Raw genomic sequence first — 14,055 nt, 5'->3', positions numbered from 1 at the left:
CTGTCCTTTAGGTGACCTACAGACGAGATCTGTATGCTGCGGAATCCATAATTAAGGGTATGTTTGTCCTTGGAATAGTCACTTCCTTTGTTTCCCAAATAGAGGCAAGGCCAGAACTCAGTGTGAAAGTTTTGGTCTCAACTCCTAGTAACAAGTATGTGTGCCAGCTGGCAGCCGAGCTGGGCTTTGTTCTTTGGAAATCGCCTGCTTTTATTGTTTTTTGAAAAGAGTCTGCTGATTGTGTTTGATGCTCAGGGTTCTTCATGTTTAAAAGAATTATTTGTGGCTTTGGAAACACTCAGCAACATGTCACATTCACAAAGGATAGACAATTGAGGATGATCAAAACGCACAAAATAGATACTGTTTAAATGGATTTTTTGGCTAATTATTTCATTGATGCTTTTAAACTGTGAGAAATGGGCAAGTAAAGCCCTCTGTAGCCTCTTCCTCATGAAATGTTTTCCTTCCCCATATATCTAGGGAAAGAGATAAGAGGCATTGCCCTGTGAAGGGTTTGGACTTGGGACACTTTGAAAATTCTCTTTAGCTCTAAATTTCTATGGGAAACTTTGGATTTTCACTGTTTTCAAGGCCATCTAAGTGGTATAGTTCTCTTTATACCAGCATGGTCTGATGGGAAGAATATGAGCCTTGGTATGAAACAAGGGTTTGATTTCCCTACTTTGCCACTAAATTAATGTATGATCAGGACACACCAGCTTAACCTTGAGGGGTGCTACTCCCTCCTCTGCCGATTGGGGGAATTAGATTAAATGATCCCTAAGGACCCTTTTGATGCTGCCATTCTATGTTTCTTCAGTTGTGAGGGCTGTGATTTAGGAGGAATACTGATAAACTGGAGCATGTTCAGAAGATAAACCTAGAGAATAAAGAGCCTTGAGTGGGTGACATATTAAGACCTGAAGATTTTGGGCTTGGAGAAGGAAGATACTGGGATAGTGAAGAAGGTTCATGATAGCCATCAAATATTTGAAGTACTGACTCGTGGAAGAGAGATTTCAGCTTTAACTTCACAGGGTAAAACCAAGCATCATGGGACAGTGACATCAGTCAGTTATAAGTTTTGCTTAAGTAATGCCTTTGTGCCTGGCACTGTGCTGGGTGGTGGTTGGGGTACAAGAAATTTAGACTTATGTGGAGAGTCTCTGCTTCAGGTGATAAGAATACCATGTGAGGAGGAATCTTATCCATTATCTCTACTTCAACTTCCTTTTTCGACTTTGTTGTGGGGGGGGGGGAGGTTATAGAAGCTGAGAGTCCCCTGCAGGGCCCCAGCAGTGGCTCCTTCTCTGCATTCGCTGACAGATAAGAGCTGTCTCCCAGAGCCTGAAGCAAAGTTGGCACCTTCTCTCTGGACTGTTGACTTCCACCTGTAGGAGAATCACCTCCTATGTGAGGACTGAAGGATAGCTGAGCAAGGAACTTTGTATTTTTCCAAGTACTAATAGGATCAGGCCTCAGGGTCAGTTTCCACCCTTTACAAACCTGACTCTGGCCATTGACCAGCACCTTGGACAGTGCTTCTGGGACACTGGAGGAGCTTTGGCCTTATCTCACCTGCAGGGATCTTGGCATTTCCTGGCCATATCCACATAATGCTGCCTACATTCTAGCCATTGTCATGTGGCCCCAAATCTGGCTGTCCTGGGGGACGCCCCTTGTTCCCCTTTCTATGATGCTTATCCCATTAGAATGTAGACTCTTTGAGAGCAGGGACTGTTTGCTTGGATTCATATCAGCACTATGTGGTAGATGCTTAATCAGTGCCCTCTCTCTTCTCACCCTCCTTCACCTTTATGGGTGTCTTCTCCCATTAGAATGTTAGCTAGCTTTTTTTTTTTAAATTTTTTTTTAACCCTTAATTTTTGGTGTATTGTCTTATAGGTGGAAGAGTGGTAAGGGTGGGCAATGGGGGGTCAAGTGACTTGCCCAGGGTCACACAGCTGGGAAGTGGCTGAGGCCGGGTTTGAACCTAGGACCTCCTGTCTCTAGGCCTGACTCTCACTCCACTGAGCTACCCAGCTGGCCCCTGTTAGCTAGCTTTTTGAGGGCAGAGACTCTTCCTTTCCCGTACTGGAATCCCTCAGTCATTCCTGATTGGGCTTGACCTGGACTTTTTGCCAGGAAGCAATCTGAGAAGCACGGCTTTCACCTGGTTAAAACAAGATTCTGGAGCTCAGATCTGAGGGTTTCATGGCATGACAGAGCTCTAGAAAGCTGTCATTCAGCTTGACATCGAGGGGCCAGAGGTCCGTTCCCGTGGTAGGAAACACACTCTTGTATTTAACCTTTCCTGGAGTTCACCACGGAATTTTTTCCTCATCAAGTATATTGAGTTTCAAACCACCAAAGAGCTATAATTTGTGCGTCTCTGTGTGTGTGTAAACAGATCATCCATAGTATATAAATCAAAATGTTGACATATATTTACATGTTGGCCTGGTGATGTGGGCTGTAGACATTACCCATGAGGCCTTGACTAAACAAAGATGTGGTTGGTTAAATTCTTAGCAGGAAGAGATGTAAAACTCATTTGTATCCTTCTGCTCTGATGTTATTATCTCTGCGAAGCAGATCACCTGGCTGCTGGGCTGTGGTGAGCCTGTAAGCGAGCAGGATGTTTGCTGTGGATGGACAGAAATGTCCAGCTCTCCACTCCTTTTAGTAGCCGTGGGACAAATTGGAGATCATTCTCCAGGGGAGAAGCTTGTCCTCTGCCTCGTTTCAGATTCTGGGGGCTCTTTGTACTTGGAGAAAGTCATCCATTAGGTCAGCTAGAAACAGCTGATTGAGATCAGTGAGCCTCACATATACATTCTAGGTACCAACCAGGTTCTGCATGCTGGCCATTTCTATGGCACTCACCTGGCAGCACCGGGAGATGCCATTCTTTCAGGTCCTTGTCAGGATAACAGCTTGAAGCCAATCTCTGCTGAACCATTTGCCCAGAGGACCTAGAGGGGAGCTACTCCCTCCTTCCACTGGCAGGGTAGTAGAAATATCCCATGGGCATGCTGCCAAGGAGGACTTGAATAGGGGGCAAAGAAGAGGTCAAGAATTTCTTAATTAACATAAGAATCCATTATAGTACATAGTTCATCTAATAGCCAGGAGTTTACAGAGTCTAGCCTCCTTGGATTTGTTGGCATGGCCCCTAGGAACTAGGAACAAGGGGGGGCGGGGTGGGACATAATTGAGAGGAAAATGTGGGATGGGGGTTCTGCTAGGATAATATTCCTGAGATTAGAATTTTGCCCAAGGGGAATGGGCTGCTTTAGGGGGTTATACCCCTTGGCTGGAGAGGCCAAATAGAGGGGGGATAATAATAATAATAATAATAATAATAATAATAGCTAATGATAATAATAATAGCTAATGATAGCTAATATTTAGATAGCACCTACTAAATGTGCTAGGCACTTTATAGTTACAATCTTATTTGGTTGTCGCAACAGCTCTGAGAGGTAGGTGCTGTCATTATCCCCATTTCACAGATAGGGAAACTGAAGCAAACAGGTAAAGTGACTCACCAGGGTCATGCAGCCTCTTATCCAGGATGCTGTTGAGTGCCTTTTGTTTAGATATATGGAGGTAGGGAGGTAGCTGGATGGAGAACTAGAAAGAAGATTAATGAAGCATGTACCATGCGAGCAGCCTGAGAACAGGGCCATTCTTTGCCTCTTTCTATCCTCTGCTTTAGTCTGGTGCATGGCACACAGCAGGTGTTTAATAATTGCTTGTTGTCTGACTATATGCCAGGCACTGAGCATTGGGTTTACCTGTGTGGCCTCTGAGGTCCTTTGGGCACCAGGATGCTGTGATCACTTTTCCTCCTGCTAATCTCGCGTTCATTTCTGTAGCCTAGCAACAAGGGAGAACAAAGGCGATGGAGGCTGTTGCTCATCAGCATCGTCTCTGATGCCAAGCCTATTTAGTATTTGCATTCCCAACACCTACCATGGGGCCTGGCATACATATGGTGCCCAAGAAAACCTTATCTGTTGGTTAAGAAGTGCTTCCTCATCTCAAGCTATAACATGCCTTCCTCCTTCTCGTTCCCTCCCAGGGCAGGGCTTCACGTTTTGGAATTCTCCTATTCTATACTCCGGGTCCTTTTATCAAAATGGCAGGATCCTCAAAGTACTGATTTTAGGCCCCAGATTAGATAATGGGGGGCAGGCAATTGAGAATTTCCTTTTGGTGGGATTGAGGCCACAGACCCTCTGACTCCATAATACCGCCCAGTTGGTCAATGCTTCCTTAGCTGGTTTGACCCTAGGGACCGAATGTTATCAATTATGATTACTTCCCCATGCCTGGAGGATGTTCCCAGGGCATCTTTAAAAAAATCCTGCCTTTGAGAATGAGAAGGGACTTCCTCTCCATGAAGCCTTCCTTGATTTTTCCATCTAAAAAATGATGTCTCCTTCCTCATCTAATATCTTATAGCTTAACATCCAGTTCCCCTCCCCATTATCAGGATTCTCGGTTTCTTGAGGTCAGAGATGGAGCTGTTTTTCTCTTTCGTGACTCTCAATCGAGATGCACACATAAACACACATATGTATGGCACTCTTCCAGTGTCTGATGTCAGTCACAATATCTTGACACAACTAGAACCCGTCAGTGAGTGTAATGATGAAAAGAAAGGGAACGAGAGCTTTCTAAAAAACCTGCCATGGGCATTCTCTTCTCACCCTCCTCCTCATTTAATTTATTGACTCTAATCTTTCACTGGTCTGGCACTAGGAGCAGTCAATCAGTAACCATTTTCAAAATTAATTTTTAAATGAACAAAAATCTATTTTTTCTCTTTGCACCTCATTGAGGGGAAAAACCCCCAAAACCAAACCTTTGCAGCAAGGATCCCTAGTTAAACCAAACACAATTTCCTCACTGGCTGTGTCCAGAGCCTGTTTGTCTTGGTCTGTATCCTGCGTCCATCACTTGTCTGGCAGAAGGACTTTTTGTGATGCCTCCTCCGGAATGGGGTTGGTCATTCCCTCGATCAAGACTTCTTCCTGCTATTTTGTTAGTGTACAAAGTGTTCTCTGGGTTCTGCTCACTCCTGTCTGCCTCAGTTCATACAAACTGACTAGGTTTCTCTGCCACCGTCTCTCTTATTTCCAAGAGTACAATAGTATTCCATCCATCTGTATCCCATAATTTGTAGTATCATTCTTTGGATGATAAGCATCACCACCAAACCACAATTTTTTTTTGCCACCATAAAAATTGCTGCTGTAAATAATTTAGTACACAGAAGACCTTTTCCTCTTTCATCACCTAATAGTGAGAGGCAGCTAGGCAGAATAGGGAATAGAGCTTTGCACCTGGAGTTAGGAAGACCCGAGTTCAAATCTCGCTTTGGGTGCTTACTGTCAACCCTGTGCAAATCACTTATCCTCTGTTTTTCTTATTTTCCTCATCTGTAAAATGGGAATAACAGTAGCACTAATCTTCCAGGGTTGTTGTGAGGCTATTTATAAAGCTCTTCACAGAGTCCTTGGCACATGGAAGTTCCTTAAGAAATGTTTGTTTCCTTCCTACTTTCCTACTATTTTTCACTGGCTCATAATTCCAAATTGCTTTCCAGAAGGGCTGGCTCAATTCTCAGCTCCACAGTGTTTCACTGTGCCTGTTTCCTCACAGCCCTTCCAACATCTATTTCCCTTTGTTGTCAGGTTCGATAATTTAATGGGCATGAAATGGACCCTCTAAGTTTCTTTAACTTCCTTTTCTCTACTGGACATTTGACACATTTTTCCCCCATGTGGCTGTTGATAGCCTGGATTTCTGCCTTAGAAAATTTCCTTTTCACAAACTCTCACCATTTTATTCAATTTGAATCAGCTCCTTAATATAGCTTAGAAATGAAACTCCGGTGGCGGCTAGATGGATCAATGGATTGAGAGCCAGACCCTGGGTTCAAATCTGGCTTCAGACACTTCCTAGCTCTATGATCCTGGGCAAGTCACTTGACGGCCATTGCCTAGCCCTTATCAGTCTACACAGTATTGATTCTAAGACAGAAGGTAAGGGTTTAAAAAAAAAAAAAGAAAGAAAACCCTTATCAGAGCCTTGCTATAAATATTTTGCTCTTTTAATAGCTGCATTGAATTTGTGCAAAACTTTTAAGTTTTATGTAATCAATTTATTATTGAAAAATAATCAAGTGTATGTAATCAAAACACAGTTTTAAAAGCATCTCCAGACACTGGCCCTATCTCTTCAGGAGCCCCAAGCACATAGGAAGCCTTTAGGAAAAACTGGCCAACTGACTGATGATGTTCATCAGTGTACCAGAACAGTGGGTAAGCTCATATGATTGGGTATGATGAGGGCGGTCAAGTGTCAGAAGCCTGGAGAGGTGGGAAGGGGAATTTGAATCCGGGTCACAGCCCCTTCCTGAGCTCTGAGCTCCGAGGCTGGCTTAGCTAACTGAGCTTTACGTTTTCTCCAGCGTCTAACTGGTTTTATACACCGTGGATGCTTATGAAATGGCGAATTTGTTTTAAGATGAATAGAATATCTTTGTCTCCCCTAGTCATAGAGCTGCTGCCAGAATGAAGGGAATGATGCATCTTCTTTGTCACAGGCGAGTTATTCACAGCATTAGGAATGGCATTTTTCTATGTCAAAATTTGCTAAAGAATATTCTTAATTAAATTCCCCCCTTCTACCAGGGTGTGCCTGAGTTTTTTTTTTTTTTTTCTGAATTTCTCAGTGAATTTGATTCCAAGCACAAGCCTTTCTCTGTGAGAGCGTTAATAAACTGGCAGCGCTGAGATAAAACACCAGGCCGAGAGTTTGATTTGATAAGTTTGTAAACAGCCACTTCACAAAGAGGTATTGTCCTTTTTTGAACAAACTTGTCAAGCCCACCCAGGCCTGCAGTGCGTGCTCAGACCTACCCCAACTCTGCAAGTGGTTGCACATGCCAGCAGTAACATACTTTAACTAGATTTACATAAGCAATACAAACAGTCCCCAACCACACTTAATTTAATATGCTGACCATATCTTGGCAAAGGGATCAATATTCAGCTTTTTTTTAATTATAAAAAGAAAAATCCTTATGAAATTTCCAAGAAGGTTTGCCTTTGTTTTCTTATACCATCATTCCTTCATCCTTTGGATGGATCCCATTTTGCAACTCAATGAAGAGTTTTTGTTTTTTTTTTTAGTTTTCTTCTGTTCTTTCCTGATTATGACTTTAGAAAACTCAATGAGTTTAGACAATAAAAGAAATTAATGGACCCTTTTTTCACAGATTTTATGAAACTATGGAAGGTGGGCCGCTTTCCCATTTGAAGGGGTTCAGTTTTGATTAACCAGATTTACATCATTGTTAATGACTGAGAAAAGAGTCTGTGTCTTTGTCTGTTCATTAATAATTTCCATTTATTGGCTGTTCACAGGCTCCTTTACTGGAAATTTGATTTCGCCAAAAATACAAAGGCCGGGGATTTGGAAATTAAACTGACATTCAGAAAGCCCCTTTTTATGTGAATAAAACAAAGAGATACTTTTCACTGTTAGATTTCTCTAGATTGTCAACATGCTCAGAGGCTTTTCGAAGGTGAAATATAGTGGTGGTGGTATTGTTTTACAGATTTCTTAAGTCATGCTGGTACTTACCCAATTGGGGCCCTGCCTTCACGCATTAGAAGGTTAGCTAAGTTTGCTTCTGGATTTGTAGCCTTTCCTGAAGGAGTAAAATCAAATCACATGTGAACAAAATTGGTTCTGCATTGTTGGGAGCTGGGCACATTTAATGTATTAGCGTGTGCCGCCTTCATGCATATGAAGAAAAGAATGCCTTTATTTCTCAGGTCATTTCAAACTGTTTTCTGTTTTATTAAAGAAGAAATTTACTTGGAACCAGGTTGAAAAACCAAGGAAGCCGGATCCGGGAATCCTGCCGCCTGGTTTCTGGGTCCCCTGATGGACCATGCTGGGCATGTGTCTGCGGCAGGTTCTGGTCCCATCACCATTTTCATTGGCGCCTTCCTTCCCCAGGCATTTCCATTACTTGCATTGTACACTGACAATGTAAAGTGACACAGACAATTTACGTAAAGGCCTGCATCTGGGACATTTCCTGACTTTGCTCTCTCTGCCCTTGTTTTCCAATTTCTCACATTCTATTAGCAGAACTTATTTGTGCCAATACTGTGTTTGTTCTTTGCTCTTTTGATGATACTACTGACAAGTGTGTTCTGTGAGTCTATAACAAAGTGGAAGGACATTTGCGTCAAGCTTTAATTAGTCAGGGAAGGAGGGAGGCCCTGGGATTCAGTGGCAGTTTGATTCATTTGAATTCCTCTTTGAGGCTGCTCATACCAAAGAGAGACATTTGGCTAATGACTAGACACAATCGGTTTCACCTTTAGCTCTGCAGCCAGCTTACCACTGTACTGGAAAGAAGAACTCTATTGGGTTTCAGAGAGACCTGGGTTTGCCAGAGCTCTGACATCTAAGAGGTGTGTGTGTGTGTGTGTGTGTGTGTGTGTGTGTGTGTGTGTGTGTGAGAATCCTGGGGATTTAGTTATTCCCATCTTGCTTTGACCATTGACATGGGGGCTTCTCGAGGACAGGGCTGTTCTTCATGTTTTGGCTTTTTTGGATCCTCAGTGCTTAGTCCTGTGTCTGGCACATTCTGCCTATAAACAAGGGCTTAGGGATTGATTGATTGTGTGGCCAACACCCATAGTGGCCATCTTTCTTTGAGCCATTATTTCCTCACCTTTAAAATAGGAATCATCCTTGTACATCTCCACAGGTCTATGGTCGTAGGAAATGGGAACCAAAGTTATTGAATCTTCTAGAGATTTGATTTTTCCCTTCAAAGAGCAAGTGTAGCTGATGTATGTCAGTAACTACAAAGTTACCAAAACAGTGAGAGATGGACGGCTTACAGCCGAGGTAACGATAGCCCTTAATCCAGCAGCTATTCCAAACTCTGATGTAGGTAAGAAAAATAAAAGCACACTATTTATGCTTAGAGCTAGTGAATTATAATTTGTAAATATCTTGATGAGTCACTAACTTTTGCAACTTGCCTTTCTCAGATTCTTTTTGGAGAGAGAGAGAGAGAGAGAGAGAGAGAGAGAGAGAGAGAGAGAGAGAGAGAGAGAGAGAGAAAGAGAGAGAGAGAGAGAGAGACAGACAGACAGACAGACAGACAGACAGACAGAAACAGAGACAGAGACAGAGACAGAGACAGAGACAGAGACAGAGAGACAGAGAGGGATACACTGACAGAAACAGAGAGGGGGAGAGACAGAGAAAGACAGAGAAAAAGATATACATTATGACAGATTAAAAAGAAAATAGAGCATTATAAATTTGGAAAACAGTCATATTGAGACAGGTACAAACTTGTGTAAGAGACAAGGTGGCACATATATGTCTGCTTTTTGCTGACCTTCTCAGTAAAGGAAAGCTTGTCCTCCATTCAGTGACTCCTTTAAAAATGTAGGCAAGATTTGATCGGAGGAAACATCCGTAAAGAATCTCCTCCAGTCCTAGTGCCCTTGAGGTAAGACTGTTTGAGCCTTCTTGTTGAAACATGCAGATCCAGGGATCTCACCAATGTCTCCCTGAAGCCCTCTGACCCTCCATCCCATGTTAATATAGCAGATGCACTTCAAATATCCAGTTTTCTCACAAATCAAAAATTGACAGTTTGTTTGGCTGCCTTGCACTTTTCCGTCATTGATTGGCTACTTTCTCTTTTCTTCCCCAAGTAGTTTTCTCTTTCAGGTGTATGTGGGGTCTCTTGATATCTAAGCTAGATACCCCTTAGAGCAAAAATGGTGTCTCTAGCTGTTTCTCTTCTCATCTTCTTAATGCCCATTTTAAGTGTTTGCTGTTAGACAGAAAATTAGCACTGACTCTAAGACTGTGACCCAGACATGAAGAATTCAGCAGAGAGTGCTCTAGACTCCTTCAAGGAGAGGAAAGAAGCTATTATTCACACATTGCAAAGATTAGACCTTGGAGCATCTCATTGGAAAGGACCGAAGTTGGACTCTGACGATTGTTTCTTGTTCAGCTAAGAATAGAGAAATTTTAGCTTGGGAAGTCAGCGTATTGGACAGTAAAGCCTAATAGAAGAATCTCATGGTAGGAGAGGTTTGGGAGGAAATTGAAGACAGATTTCTGGGTCGTCTGCCCACTGGCTTATAGAACTCATTGGAAGTGTTTAGGTTCCTTGTGTCTCCTCCATGGTCAGTGAGTCTTTTATGTTTCCTGTGGGCATGATCCTGCTCACTCATGAGACCTCTGTGGAGTCCAGCTGTCAGAGACATGAATCTGGGCTTTGCTTACTCTGCATTCAAGTGCCCTTGAACTTTGCCAAGCTAGAGAAGAAGTTTGTAGATTGGGTATGTTGTCAATATTATGTCCCCGTGAAGTTCAGTGTTAAGAGCAACCATGCCTTTTGCTTCCTTATCCATGAAGGAAGAAAAAACATTTATGTGCTCTGAAAGATGGAGCCAACATTCCAGACATGGGGAGAAGAATCCCTCTCAGAGCATGGAAGGAAGGTCAACTTTCTGGCTCACTTCCCAAAGCTGGAGATTCTTTGCATCTCTCATGGTCTCTACTGAGAACAAGAATGGAATTCATCTAGTGCATTGGAACACGTGGCTGCTAGTTCACCCATTGGAGCCGAAGAGGGGTCCTCTTTGTAGATGACCCATCCTTTAAGAGTAAGGGACTGAGAGGCCAGAAAAGACATGCCTTCGTCTTGACGTGACTGAAACTTGAGACAGCTTCAAAGGAGGGAGACAGATGCAACCCACTCCCGTCCCAAGTGATGGTGCGCCATATTCTTTGGTGTGGAGAGCATGATTGGAATTGTTACACCTTCTTCATCCATCTGCCGATGCCCCCTGCTTCAAGAGCAGAGAAGCCATAGACTGGGAATCATTGGGGTTTCCACATACTCCACCCTCTCCCCACACGCACATGCCAACAGAGGGTGTGGAGATGCTGGCGGCACCATGGGATAGTCTCTAAGGCTACCTTTGCTCACCCCTTGACAAAGCTTCCTTTTGTGCTTAGTTACAAAATTGCTTTAATGGGTGGTTGGGGTCTCTTAATTGGAGCTTTTTTAATGCCTCCTTTTTAAATACTTTTAGTTCCGTAACAGCAAGGATTCCTCATTCCCCAGGACAGCATTTTTGTAGGTAGCCAAAGGAACATGCTAAGAACAGGAATGATGGTGGCAAAGAAGGGGTGATCCTCAGTCATGACTTAGAGAGAACCAGAGCTTAATCCTGGATGAGGTAGGGTGGCAGTCAGGGACCACAGGCTCTCAGGTCTTGAGTTGAGGGAGACCTCTGAGGCCATCTGGCTCATCCCCCTCATTGGACAAATAAGTGATCTGGACCCGGAGAAGTTAAGAGATTTGTTCAAGGCCCCACATGCAACAAGCACCAAAGGCAGGATTTGAACCCAGATCCTTTGATACCAGAGCCAGTGGTTTTTTCCCGGAATTTTACTGGAAACCAGGAGCAGACAAGTTCAAGTCTCTGCACTTTCACATACAAGCTTTATGATCTTGGGCCAATGGCTTAATGGCATTCTGGAATAAATCCCCTCATCTGCATAATGGAAAGTGCCTGCCTAGCCTGTCCCACAGAGGGTTTGTAGTGCTTAAATAAGATCAGGTCTATCAGGCAATCAATAGGGCATTCATTAAGCACTAACTAAGAGGTTCCCCTGCATTCTGGACCTCAGTCATGGATGAAGGCTTCACAGGCATATTCTCCAGTCAATGGAGAATGGGTGAACAAGAAGCCTATCCATCGTCTTACAGCTGGTCTACAAAGACAGAGGATGAGTTAGGGGTGGTCTGAGGCAGAAAAATAAATCGGGAGGGGATCATACAGTTCTGGGAACGGGAGGAGACTGAGGAAGGGGCATGTTTTAGAAATGAGGCCATTTTCTTGCCTTTTGAGAGCATTCTTTCCCAGGGGAACCCGTTTCTCCATAGTTTCTCCAGGTTAATGATACCTGCCTACCTTTAGGCCTCTGCAGTAATGTCAGGTTCCCTAGTGGCACAACCAGACAGGACAGGCTGGGGGCCTAACCCCCGAGCCTGTGTTATATGTACTGGGCCATTGTACTGGGGTCTTGAAGATACCAAGAAAAAAATGAAATCAAATGCTTAGAAGAAGTGGGATGAAGTGAGGTCGTGTATTCCAGGTCTGTTCATCTCTCTGTGTTCCTCCTTACAAAAGGGCGGTGATATTCTAGTCAAGCCTGAGTTCAGAAAGAAGCCCCTGGGCTTCCAGGTTCTGACCCACTGCCGAGCCTCCCTGTGATCACGAGTGAGCCACTTAATTGCCCCATACATAAAGGAAGATAATGATGGCTGCCCACTGCTCACCCCTTGGTAAGGATTAATTAGAATTTACAACAATATCTAACATTCTTTGAGCTCTTTGATCCTTGTAATGATAGCTAAGGCAACATGTTATTATTGTTGTTGTTGTTGTTGTTACTTTTTTATGCCCTTGATCCTTCTTTTGTTAGGTTTCCAGTTAAATCCCAATAGCTTTTTCTCTTTCCTTCAGTAATGAACCACAACCTTTTCTGTGACTGTGGCTTCCTTTTGACCCCGTCTTCATGGAAAGGTATTTGGCGGGATGACATGCATCCAGTTAGAGCCTGGTCTTGGGGCTTTGGAGGCTTTCACTCCTGCCATGCTCCTTCTCTCTAGTGCCCCTTGACAAACTCCCTAAGTTCTCCTAAGTTTCTACCCTTTGGCTCCTTTTCCTTCTAGACATTCAAATAATCCTTAGGGTCCTTCAGGATCCTTTCTTGCCCCAATAGTGGGGGCTTCGGCCTCCTCCCCAAATGGCTTTGTATATACTGGGTATCCGTGTATCTCTGCACAGTTTGTCACCCCCCCCCCCCCCAATAGATCCTGGAGGCAAGGGAGCTTCTGTTTGGGTCTCTGCACCCATGATGCCTAGAACATCCCCTGGCAAACAGTAGGCACTTAATACGTGCTTGTTGACTAATTGGTCCATCTCTTCCTTGTCTGAATGATTCCTTTGTGAAAACTCTTGTTTTTAGAGATGCTTCATCAATTCACCCGGCTCCCTTGCTCCCCTTGGGCCGATTGTGAGCACGTTTCCATATGTCTGAGGCAGTGGGAGGGTGAGGATGATTCCCCTCCTTATTGCTCCTCTTACCCTACCCCATGGATAGAATGTCAATAGAAGGTAGAAAATCACAGTATCTTCTGAGCTGAGTATTGATGAGCATGTGATATCGGCAAATCCGAGAGTATTGGACTAAGTAGCTGGTCAAGGTTTCTTCATAGCCTTCAGTCCCATCTCTGACATATCCTGGTGCGGTGACCTGAGGCAAGTTATTCAACCTGTCTGGGCTCCAGGCAGACAACCAGGGGCAGAGAGAGTGCCAGCCTGCTTGCACCTTGGGGTGACATTCCAGATGCAGCCCTACTCAGGGTTTCACCCGGCTTAAAAAAATCAAGTACTTCCTCACTCTGGAGAACAGTCCAGGGGAGTGTTTGGCTGCTTAAATAAGTCTTTCTAGAACTGGGGGGACACGGCTTCCTCATTTTCCCACGTGCCCAGATCATGGTCCAGAAAGCATGCTAGACTTCTATTTATTTTCTATTTTTTTTATACCCTTAACTTCTGTGTATTGGCTCCTAGGTGGAAGAGTGGTAAGGGTGGGCAATGGGGGTCAAGTGACTTGCCCAGGGTCACACGGCTGGGAAGTGTCTGAGGCCACATGCTAGACTTTTAATCAGAAGATGGGTTCAAATCCACTTCCTAGCTGGGTGACCTCTGTCAAACTAATTGGTCTGTCTCAGCCTTTGTTTCTTGATCTATAAAATGGAAGCAATGACATTTATCCTATCTAACTCACTGGTTTGTCGGAAGGAAAGTAGCTCATGCACTCCAAATGCAGTGTCAGTTTACGCTGTTCTTCTTGGCTGAATAATGAGAGGGAATACTGTCAACTGAAGATCCCAGACGT

At 43.8% G+C, this 14,055-nt stretch overlaps 1 protein-coding gene across 2 annotated transcripts in view; it reads left to right on the top strand.

The window, feature by feature from the left end:
- CRPPA (CDP-L-ribitol pyrophosphorylase A) overlaps positions 1-14,055 on the top strand; it is a 279,130-nt gene that overhangs the window by 72,206 nt on the left and 192,869 nt on the right. For both annotated transcript variants that reach the window (XM_044677768.1, XM_044677767.1), the window contains exon 4: positions 12-57. In XM_044677768.1, the coding sequence (XP_044533703.1) occupies positions 12-57 (46 nt within the window). The remainder of the gene's footprint in view (positions 1-11; positions 58-14,055) is intronic.

Source organism: Gracilinanus agilis, chromosome 5, assembly GCF_016433145.1.
Source record: "Gracilinanus agilis isolate LMUSP501 chromosome 5, AgileGrace, whole genome shotgun sequence".
NCBI classification, from domain to species: domain Eukaryota; kingdom Metazoa; phylum Chordata; class Mammalia; order Didelphimorphia; family Didelphidae; genus Gracilinanus; species Gracilinanus agilis.
This window is presented reverse-complemented; position numbering and strand designations above follow the sequence as displayed.